Source organism: Cetorhinus maximus, chromosome 15, assembly GCF_964194155.1.
Source record: "Cetorhinus maximus chromosome 15, sCetMax3.hap1.1, whole genome shotgun sequence".
In the NCBI taxonomy this organism is placed as follows: domain Eukaryota; kingdom Metazoa; phylum Chordata; class Chondrichthyes; order Lamniformes; family Cetorhinidae; genus Cetorhinus; species Cetorhinus maximus.
In genome coordinates, this window is record NC_135893.1 from 93,887,670 (window position 1) to 93,899,746 (window position 12,077).

Below are 12,077 nucleotides of genomic sequence, written 5' to 3' on the forward strand. Positions count from 1 at the left end.
GTGGAGGGGCATAGATTGGTATGGAGGGTATGAGAGGCCATGGGCAGGGGTGGAGGGTATGAGGTGGCATGGGTAAGCATGGGGAGTGTGTGGGGGCAGTGAGAGGGTGTAAGAGGTGAAGCTGGAGGGCTGGTTTTTGTCTTTTTTCATTTTTTCACAGCTTTGACAAAGTGCCAGAGCACTGAGGCCGGTCTTTCACTCAGCCCTTCACACAAGGCAGCTTCTGAACTCTTTCCAGAGGTGGCAGCCATGGCTTCAATTTTCATGCTCACTTCCCACCTCGGAATGAAAATCTGAACTTCCGGGGCACTTCTTCCTATGTCGGGTTTGGGGCACCGGGAATTGCCCGACTCTACACTCCCGACCCGGGTAGTGAAAATTCAGGCCTGTGTGTTTCCATATAGCGGATACATTAAGCATTTGGCCAAATCCATCCAGTGCCATGACACTCCACGAGGGATATTCAGACATTTCTGTATAGGGGGCCCGATAAATACTCTCAGGTGTATTTCTGGATGGGGTGAATTGAGGAGCACTGTTGACTGTAAAGACATTGGCATAGAGACTCAATGGGAGTCCTCCAGCTCTCGCATTGGCTGTGGCAGATCCCCTCATTTTGAACTGGAACCAGGGGGAAAGCTCAGTCGCAGGCATTCTGTTACTGCCTATGAAAACCCACTGGCACGGCTGTTGTGCATCCAGGAAAGTGGGCCACAGTACTCACAGCACATGTTGCGACCAAATTTGGCCAAGGACCCCAAAACAGGCCAGCCCCCAACACCCCTCCCCCAATCCATGACCACCAACCCCTGCCAACTGCCCTGCCGATTTGCACAGACAATTGGCCTATTTCAGGCAGGTAACCACATTCAGGGTGCGTTAACCAAGGTGTCCCTTCTAGTGCAGACTGACTGCATGCACACTATATTGGATCCTTCCCTCCCTGCTTCTCACAGCTGATGTCCAGCCCAAAAGGTCTCCGTGCAATCAGTGAGCATAAACCAGGTACCCTATAACGTAACTGGATTAGACATGAAGAGGCACAATAAAATAACAATTGGACCACTCTAAGATGTAAATACAACAATATTTTTAAAAAATTTTATACAACACCAAATCAAGCCAAGCAGCTTGAACAACTCCTTTGTTGAGCTGACAGACATTTAATTCAAAGTATCGAACTTCACAAAAAGTACAGGAGTTGTCTCGAATTGTAAGAACAAATTAACTTTTTTTAAATTCGGAATTCCCTTGATGTTTCTTTCTGCTCACAAAGCAGATGTTTGTGCTCGGGAAGAGAGTGCTCTGCCCTCGATGGCAACCTGTGTCAGCATCCAGCACCAGCAGGTCAAAGAAAGCACAGGTCAGATGGGAGACTAAAACCTCCTCGCCTCTGATCCCACAGTCTCTTTGATTCCCAGCCTCAGGGCAGTATCTCTAGAACAGAGTGATTTATTTTCTCTCTGTTTCCCACACCATTGATTAGAAAGCCTCTCTGTGAGATTCAGCACCAATTTGTAACAATTCTAAGCAGCGTCTGTGCCCGAAAGGAACTGGGCTGAGGCTGGCAAAGTGGCAAGGACCTTCAGAAGAGAGATGTTAACCGTCAGTCCACGAATGATTGGAACTTGACAGGCTATGAATAAAAAGATGCTATGGTAATGCAGTGGTGTGGGTCAGTTCTCTGTGACTGAGCTGATGAGTACGCCATTTCTGATAGTATTTGAGGCAAGCAAAATCATGATTACCCCATTTACCTCCTTCACTTTTGACCACATCACTTTACACCCTCCCCCTGCTCCTCAACCTCACTCTTTCCCCACTCTCTCTTGTTCTCTCCCTCCTGCACATTTCGTCTTCATCCACTCCTGCCTCTGTCACTTTGCTCTCTCTACACATCTATCCTGGTGATACTTGCGCCATTAGCTGTGAGGTAGGTTACATACCCAGAGAAAACACTGAACAGAATTCAAGATTTAGGGACGTTAGAGCAGGGCGTAGGCCATTTGGCCCCTCAAGCCTGCTCCACCATTCAACTAGATCATGGCTGATCTTCTACCTCAATGTTATTTTCCTGCACTATCCCTTGATACCTTTAATATGTTGAAATCTATTGGCCTCTGCTTTGAGCATATTAAATGACTGGACCTCCACAGCCCTCTGGGGTACAGAATTCCAAAGATTCACCACCTTCTCAGTGAAGAAATTCCTCCTCATCTCAGTCCTAAACGGCCTACCCCTTAATCCGAGACTATGTCTCCTGGTTCTAGATTCACCAGCCAGGGCAAACATCCTTCCTGCATCTACCCTGTCAAGCCCTGTAAGAATTCGGCACACTTCAATGAGATCACCTCTCATTTTTCTAAAGTCTAGAATCAATAGGCCCAATCTCCTCAATCTCTCCTCACAGGACATGATGTGAAGGAGGTAAATGGGGTAATCATGATTTTGCTTGCCTCAAATACTATCAGAAATGGCGTACTCATCAGCTCAGTCACAGAGAACTGACCCACACCACTGTGTTACCATATCATCTTTTTATTCATAGCCTGTCAAGTTCCAATCATTCCCTGATCCCAGGGAACAGTCTGGTGAACCTTCGTTGCACTCCCTCAATGGCAAGTATATCTTTCCTCAGGTAAGGAGGCCAAAACTGTATACAAGACTCCTGGTCCAGTCTCACCAAGACTCTATACAATTGCAGCAAGGCATCTTTAATTCTGTACTCAAATCTCCTTGCGATGAAGGCCACCATACTATTTGCCTTTCTAATTGCTTGCTGTACCTGCATGTTAGTTTGCAGTGACTTATGAACAAGGACACCCAGGCCCCTTTGGACATCAACACTTTCCAATCTCTCACCATTTAAGAAATACTCTGCATTTCTGCTTTTCCTACCAAAGTGGATAACTTAATATTATTCCCATTATATTCCAGCTGCCATGTCTTTGCCAATCATTTGGCCTGTCTAAATCCCCTTAAAGCCTCTTTGCATCTTCCTCACAACTCACATTCTCAGCTAGTTTGGTGTCATCAGCAAACTTGGAAATATTACATTTGTGGCCCCCATGTCCAAATCATTGATATATATTGTGAATAGCTGGGGCCCAAGCACTTATCCTTATGGTACCCCACTAGTCACAGCCTGCCGACCTAAGGGCGACCCATTTATTCCTACTCTTTCTGTCCGTTTACTAGTTCTCAATCCATGTGCTCTAATTCTGCTTACTGGCCTCTTGTGTGGAGCCATATCAAAAGCCTTCTGGAAAAATCCAAATAAACCACATCCACTGGCTCCCCAGGCCTATTCTGCTCGTTACACCCTCAAAAAACTCCAACAGGTTTGTCCGACATGGTTTCCCTTTTAAAATCCATGTTGCCTCTGCCCACTCATATTATTTTCTAAGTGCCCAGTATCACATCCTTTATAATAGATTTTAGCATTTTTCCTACTACTGATGTCAGGCTAACAGGTCTGTAGTTCCCTATTTTCTCTCTCCCTCCCTTCTTAAATAATTACATTTGCTACCTTCCAACCTGCAGGAACCATTCCAGAATCTTGAGCATCATGGAAGAGCCAGACTCTATTCATTTCCACCTTCTACATGGTAATTTGAATCAGTTTGAATATAAACTGCAACAAAATAATACTTTAGAATGAAGCCGTACTAACAATCTGTCATATTCTCCTCTCAAAAGCTAACTTATTTGACTAAACTCTCATTATAAATTGATGGCCATTGAGTAAATTAGTTTGCTTCACATCTTAATGCAGAGGAAAATATATTTCTAATAGCTAGCAGCCTTGCCAACTAAATATTTTCAGATTTTTTTGTATATAGCCTCTAAAAGATTGCACCCATATCAAATTCCTACATCCGGTATTTCAACAAAGGCGTTAGCCTGTTTATTTTAAATGGGTCAAGGACTTTTGTTAATGGAGAGAGGACTTTGAGACAAATATGTTGGCTTTGTATGATAACATCAGTCACATTGATTTCCAGTTTTATATCTTCAGTGTAGACTTGGCACTGCTGGTTTCATTATTACCATTAGTATTACATTACAGCAGGAAGCTCCATGGCTACAAGACACAACACAGAAAGATTCTGCACTCCAGTAAAGTGGCAGTGTGGCTTTGGGTAAAACTTACTGTGACTAATAGTCTGTAGCTCCACAGTTCTGGGGATTTTTTCCATAAAGTTGGGCGTGCAAGACTTCCTACTGACTTTCGACTTGAACAGGGTGTTCACTAACGTTGACTTTCCGAGTCCACTTTCACCTGTATTAGGAGAGAAAGCAATTCTTAAAGCAAATAGCAGCATTTTCACTTTTCGATACGGTGCGAGAGAGTTTTAGCTTTTAAGAACAGAGTGACAAAAACAACAAAGAACTGCAAATGTTGATGGTCTGGTATCAACTGTGACTTTAAACATGATCAAGTACTTTCCAAATTATTTATTCAGTAAGCGCAGTCAATTCTTGTCTTACCGTAGTAACAACGCAAAGTCAGATTTTGTTCAAAGTACTTTCCAAAATCCATTTCACAAAATCTAGGTTGTGTACAAAAATGTTTGCAGATATCGATAAAAGCATTTCTCGGAGTTCTAACATCCTTGCCTCTGGGCCATTCCTATGATGAGCTACGTGCATATTGGAGAGGCCCTGTTCATTTTGCCGGGCCTGGTGCTTCAGAATAGCCTGGCTGCATACTTTGAATTGCATAACCCTTGGAGGGCACACCATTTATCATTGCCACTTACTCACTGCAGGGATACAGAACAGGTGCACATCTCTGTCTTTCCTGATCTTGGTTTTGCCTTGGAGCGGGGGGGGGAGCAGAGGCTGAGGGAGACACCAAGTGGAATCTGTTTTTCCACTAAAAGGAAGAGTCACCGAGTGAGCACCCCTGCCAGCACTCAAGGCAAGAGGCCAGAATCAGGTTATACACTAGCTTTGGATTGGCAGGAAATTATCTTTTCTATGGTGGCATCCACCAAGTGGAAAGAAGCAATTAGAAAAATAAAACTGGAGAAAAAGAAGCTAAGTGGGCTGAGAACTCTTGCGTCGCTGGATCAATTTCTACTTTGTGCTAAATGTGCTGGTCTCACCTGGGCACCAATAGTGGGCACTACACCATTGGCATCAGTGATCTGGAACAAGGAAGAGTCATTCAGTCAGCCACCCGACTCTACACCTCGCTCAAGGTTGAAAGGCCTGCCGAAACACACACTCTTAGACTTCCACATGAAGATTGACTCCTCGTATGAAGAATGAGAGGGTGCCTAACCCTCATAGAACTGGACACCCATCTGGAATGAACTTCCAGGGAAAAGGGGAAACAATTGGCTAAATTGAACGAAAACTGGAAACTATATATTTTTTTATTATTCACTCTTGAGATGTGAACTTTATTGTCCAAGCTGAATTATCCTCGGGCAATTGCGGTGAGCCACCTTCTTAAAATTCAACTGTTTTAGCACAATGTGGATACAGACGCAATTCAGTAGCCTTATTTTTTTTTAAATAAAATCACAGAAAATATTACATCATTGGAATTAAAAATATGATTGAGGTGGTCGCTGAATATAAGACAGCCTTAAACACTAGGGACCAGTAATTAATATTTGACCAGGAAATTGCTAACCCATTATCTATATTAAAGAGCAACTTGTAATATTCAATTAACCCATTCTTTATTATTATTTAGGCTAGACATTTGGCAGTGACTGTTGAATTCATTTTGTTATCTAATTCCTCGAATTTTCATACAACCTACCTGCCGCCCAACAGCATTTCTTTGGAGCTTCCGTCAGCTCAAGAATGAAAATGAACCTTGTTGTATAACTATGGGAACCTGCCTGACTCTTTCAGGGATTCCTGTATTTGTCTCTTAGCTGCTCCCTCTGTTCAAATCACATTGTTGCCACAACATAATATAATATAATATAAGAAACTTGCAGTCAAGGTGCTAAATTTTGGGAAGGGTCCAAATGCTCACACAGTCTTAGTTATGTCAGAATGTGTAAAACAATCAGCATCATTAATTCCTATTTGGGACAAAGTCTTTTATCTGGGGCTTTCAACAAAGTAATCAGTGCAAACTCAGTCAGCCTATTGCAGCTTGACATTTCAACACGGCTGTTACCACTTCTCACTAACCATCAGTCCGTGACAGCACCATCCTAATTCAACAAAAACTGGATCTTTTCTGTTACACAAGAGCTGCCCCCATAACATTATGTGTTCCCATACTCGCTGCTACTGTTTTCGACCTTTACATACTCCTAGAGCAGAGCTTCCTTCCCCACCATCTTCACAGCTACAAGCTAAGAAAATTATGGTGAAATATTTCACCTATTTTCTATTTTTACTTAGTTCTGTTGAAGAGTCATACGGACTCGAAACGTTAACTGTGTTCCTCTCCGCAGATGCTGCCAGACATGCTGAGTTTTTCCAAGTATTTTTATTTTTGTTTAGGAGTCTTCTGTAATTCACTTAAGGTTGGACATTCTGCAGTTCTTTCCCTTAAGCAGTGGATTAGAGCTTCGCGTCCATAATGTACACTTACAACGAAGGCCTGAAGCTCCAACAAAATTGTTTTCAGCATGCCTTGTTTTTTTTTTTGCTTTACAAGCATAGTTTTACTAGATCTGTTGGTTAAGTAACTGTTAAATTTGCCCCCTGTAATTTGTAGAGGAGCTGCCATGTCTCCTTTACCTAACCTTTGACCGGTTTCCAGATTGCCGATTTATTTTACTGAGGGTTCTGAGTTGTGAGCCTCATCACAATCAGATTCCAGTCGAACTACTTGTTACTAGACACTTAAAGTGATTACTAAATCCATTCATCATAATGTGCCCTTCTGACTATATCACTGAAAAAGGCTCCATAAATCCCATCAAACATTTTTCAAGCAAATTAGTTCTTATTGGGTTGCAATATTGTGAACTGTACCGTAAGAGTAACAGAAGCTGACGTTACATCAATAGGTCCACTGTGTCAATGAAATGAACAGTGAGAGTGTCACAAGAGTGGTAAATCATTATGTACGCCCATAATTCGCTGAACTTCTCAAGCCCTGTATTAGATTTGGTTGTGGAAGGGTCAGAGTTCTGGCAACATTTTTAATAGACAGCGTACATCAGACTCTTTTGTCTTGTGCTGTTAGGAGCGTAGAAACCAACTGTGCTGCCCAGAAGAGCAAACCCAGTATGATCTATCCAAACTTCCTGCGAGATACTGCACAACCAGCGTGGGAACTGTCTCATAGGCATGAAAAAAAAACAAACCAAAAAAGGCCAAAGGCAAATTTGTCAATGACAGCATGGAGACTTCATACAATATTAAACAATGCCACTTTATATAATTCAGTCCACTGCAGTGAAAAGCTCAGACTCGTTGCCAAGCACAACATAAAATATTCTATGCTACCTGTTCATTTATGTATGGAGGCTTAAATGAGAGTATGACACATAAAAATGGCTATAATTAATGTTCCAGTTACCTTTTGAACCAGGTTAAGGCATACTCTAGTGCTTTAATCAGCTGATATCCCTGGTTTCAACAGAAAGCACGCTGGAACATTCAGTACAATCATGACTAAACTGACAGCGCTGACAGACCAGCCCGAGCTCCTCGCTGAAATCTACCCTTTAATCGCACACTTAAGTTCATTCTCTCAACCAGCAGTAGGCAGAACGGAATATAGAATTATGATACGCTTTTTAATACACGTGTGTTGCGAGAAATGCATTTTTCTCCTGTTTACATTTTTTAAAAAAAAAATCATGATCCTGACCAGCTTACTTACACAAAGTGAATTTATTTAGACTGGACTTGCTGAAACCCCAAATCTCAATCTGCATGAGGATGCAGGAATGATGGACCGACTCTGAATTCATCAAACTGGCCAGATAATGTGAAGAGAGTCACCACTCGCCATGGGCAGTATCCAGTGTACACACAGGTGTGACCCCTCATTAAATTCTCCACAATTTGTGAATGCCTGAATGATAATTAAGATTTAACATTGCCGTAAATAGCATTGTCAGTTTGCTGGAGAAGGGAGGGAGTGAAAGAGAATCATTTACGAAAATTATTGGGTAAATAGTTCCTAAAAAGGGCCGTACTGTATAAAGTCACTTTTGCCTGTGGTACTAATAACGGACTATTTCCCAGAATTGGCAACTATTGTTCCTGCTCTCTTTTTCTCCTTCTATTTCTCTCCTCTTTCCTGAAAAGGGTCACAGCTCTATTTAAAGAGCAGAGAGGTTCTTGCAGTGTTGTGGAATAAATATGCGTCTCAACCAACAAAACATCTTGCATTTATATAGCACCTTTAATGTAGTAGAACATCCAATACACCATAGAAATTTGACACCTCCCAACTTAAGGAGATTTTACGATAGTTGACCAAAAAGCTTGGTCAAAGAGGTAGGTTTTAAGGAGGGTCTTATAGATAGGAAGGGAGGTAGAGGGAGGGAATTCCAAGCCTGGTGGCCAGGCAGCCGAAGACAAGTCTGCCAATGGTGCAGCGAGTAAAATTGGCGATGCTCATGGAGCCAGAATTGGAGGAGTGCAGAAATCTCAGAGGGTTGTGGAGATGGAGAGTTTGCAGAGATAAGGATGGGAGAGATAAGGGGGTTTGAAAACAAGAACGGGAATCTTAAAATTGTGGCATTGCTTAAGCCGGAGACACTACAGGTCAGCGAGCAAAAGGGTGATGGGTGAATGGAACTTGTGGAGAGTTAGGACGCTGGCACAACGTTTTGGATGGCGGGTGAAAGATGGATGGCCAATCAGGAAAACACTGGGACTGTCCAAGTCTAGAGGTAACAAAGGGATGAATGAGGGTTTCAGCAATAGATGAGCTGAGACAGGGGTGGAGGGGGCGATGTTATGGGGGTGGCAGTTGGCGCCACCATCATTTACCTTCTTGTGGGCGCTTCCCAAGTGCAAATTGTCTGCCACATTTATTACCAATGAGAGCGATGGAAAAACATTTCATTGGTTGTGAGACATTTTGCAACGTACTTAGGATATGAAAAACGCCAAGTTTAGCATCTTTATCTGGAAGTCAGTATTGCTTCAGGCTCAATATAGTTAAAGGTTTATCCTCACTGGAAAATTCAGCCTCGTGGCCTTGAATGTCTCATTGAGTTGAACTTGGAATCTTATCCAGCTACAGGGCATTCACATAGACTGAGGTGCAAAGGGACAATCATGGGTAAACAAAGGTATAAGAACTCAGACTAACAGTTTAACCATTTCATTCACTGTAGAGGCTTACAGGCCTATTCATTTGGAAATGTTTGTGAATGAGCAGGCTTGTAAGCTGCTACAGTCCATACCACAGTCTAATCTCACAGATGTACATATACATATATAAATCTGCCTCAGAGGGAAATGATGGCAAGGTTTGTTTTTAACTAACTGGAGTCAGAAAAAACAACTGCATTGTGAGGATAAAGGACTTCTATTTATGCTCTTGGGATGCGGGCTTCGCTGGCTAGGCCAGCATTTATTGCCTATCCCTACTTGCCCTTGAGAAGGTGGTGGTGAGCTGCCTTCTTGAACCGCTCCAGTCCATGTGGTGTAGGTACACCCACAGTGCTGTTAGGGAGGGAGTTCCAGGATTATGACCCAGCCACAGTGAAGGAACGGCGATATATTTCCAAGTTAGGATGCTGAGTGGCTTGGAGGGGAACTTGCAGGTGGTGGTGTTCCCATGTGTCTGCTGCCCTTGTCCTCAAAGGAGCTTTGGCAAGTTGCTGCAGTGCACCTTGTAGATGGTACACACTGCAGCCACGATGCGTTGGTGGTGGAGGGAGGGAATGTTTAAAGTGGTGGAAGGGGTGCCAATAAAGTGGGCTGCATCGTCTTGGATGTTAAATTGAACCACGAGTGTTACTGGAGCTGCACTCATCCAGGCAAGTGGATGGTATTCCATCACACTCCTAACTTATGCCTTGTAGATGGTGGACAGGCTTTGGAGAGTCAGAAAGTGAGTTACTCACTGTACAACTTCCAGTCTCTGACCTGTTGAATAAAACATACAGGCAGCACATCTGTAAGAGTAATGGCATTGTCTGAGAGAAGCTAAGAAACTGGGGGCTGCTACATGGGCTGAACTGTTAGAAATTTCCATGAGAAATTTCTTTTGAAAACTCTAAGACATTCACTAGTTTGATGACAATGGATGCAGGGATTTCAAATTTTACATTAAAAGTGAGACTTAGTCTGAGTAAAGTACAGAATTTCTGCAGGAGTCCTCCTAAATTCCCACTGTAGATTTGGCAGCGAGAGATGCTGTTAGTAAATGGACATTTCCCCGTGGTTTCCAATCTTCCACCTGAGTTATGGCTGTGTGAATGCCAGTGTTTTGATTTTCCCTCCCCTTATTAAAAGCAATCTCTTTTCTGAACAGAATCTTTGTGGACTATAACTGGGTGCTTTTCAATCCAAATGGATGTGGACCTCTGCTAACACAAAGGAGTCTCTCCTCAATGGACTGTGCCCATTAAGAGTTCCTGACTGCAGCCTCGGCTGTGTGGTAAGGGCCAGTCTCCTGAGGAGCTTGGCTTGTATTTCTACAGCTGTACCAGTGGATGGAACTGGTAAATTCTCAGGAAAGTCAAGAGTGAGATTGAGCGCAATGACTTTAAAAGGGGCAGACCATGGGGCTGTGACTGTACCAAGCACACTGCAATCAGTGAGTGTTGGTGCCTTTAAGCATCCCCCTTCTGTGATGTCAAAGGACTTTCACACCATATTCTACCACTCATGGGACCCCATGACAAAACATTGGGCTCAGTTTTCTTGTCATCCTGATGTGGGACCATTTCCAGATCTTGACCACATTGGAGGCCGGAGTGTATGAACGTTAGCATTATTTATTTATTGTTTATTCGTTCATGGGACGTGGGTAGCGCTGGCTGGGCCAGCAGGTATTGCCATCCCTATTTGCCCTAGAGAAGGTGGTGGTGAGCCGTCTGCTTGAACCGCTGCAGTCCATGTGGTGTAGGTACACCCACAGTGCTGCTAGGGAGGGAGTTCCAGGATTTTGACCCAGCCACAGTGAAGGAACGGCGATATATTTCCAAGTCAGGATGGTGAGTGGCTTGGAGGGGAACTTGCAGGTGGTGGTGTTCCCATGTGTCTGCTGCCCTTGTCCTTCCTGGTGGTAGAGGCCACGGGATTATGCAGGAGGTGGTCAATTAGTGGGTCACCTCCGATATTTCAATCCAATTGGGGAGGCAGTGGCGTAGTGGTCTTGTCACTGAATTGGTAATCTAGAGACCCAGGGTAATGCTATAGGGACCTGGGATCAAAACCCACCATGGCAGATGGTGGAATTCAAATTCAGTAAATATCTGGAATTAAGAGTCTAATAACAACCACAAAACCATTGTTAATTGTTGTAAAAACCCATCTGGTTCACTAATGCCCTTTAGGGAAGGCGATCTGCTGTCCTCACCTGGTCTGGTCTACATGTGACTCCAGACCTGCAGCAATATGGTTGACTCCTTTAAAAAAAATGCCCTCTGAACATGGGCAGTTAGAGATGGGCAATAACTGCTGGCCTAGCCAGCGGCACTCACATCCTGTGAATGAATAAAAAAATTACAGATGGCAGGTGTGACCAGGCAGGGGGAGTTAGAAGTGGTGGACCCTGTTTAAAGGGCACCTGTCCAGATTCAAAATGCGAGCAGAATCAGCTCTGGGGACAGAGGTCTTCAGAGCTCTAACATGGCAAGGCTGTTGTGATAGGGCAGCCCCACGGTTCACTGACGCCTCCCTGGTCACTATACAGTCTGATTCAGAGTCTCCCATTGGAGGAGCGTTCCTGGATCAGGATGCCCCGGATTTCCCTGCCATCCATGGTCAGTGTGTCTCCACATGATTCCCATCTCTCGGTTGCCTTGATGTGCCTCTGGTTGATCCTCCTTGAGATATTCATCCTCTAACAAAGTGGCGCCTTCGTCCAGATCCACTCCTCTCTGGACGGCCATGCTGTACAAAGCACAGCAGACCACAACACTGCAGGAAAGCCTCGAGGGAGCTTACTGCAGGGC

General features: G+C 43.8%; 1 protein-coding gene across 7 annotated transcripts in view; it reads right to left on the bottom strand.

The window, feature by feature from the left end:
- LOC144691007 (neuronal-specific septin-3-like) overlaps window positions 1–12,077 on the bottom strand; it is a 414,475-nt gene that overhangs the window by 70,220 nt on the left and 332,178 nt on the right. For all 7 annotated transcript variants that reach the window (XM_078558980.1, XM_078558981.1, XM_078558979.1 and 4 more), the window contains one exon: window positions 4,154–4,282. In XM_078558980.1, the coding sequence (XP_078415106.1) occupies window positions 4,154–4,282 (129 nt within the window). The remainder of the gene's footprint in view (window positions 1–4,153; window positions 4,283–12,077) is intronic.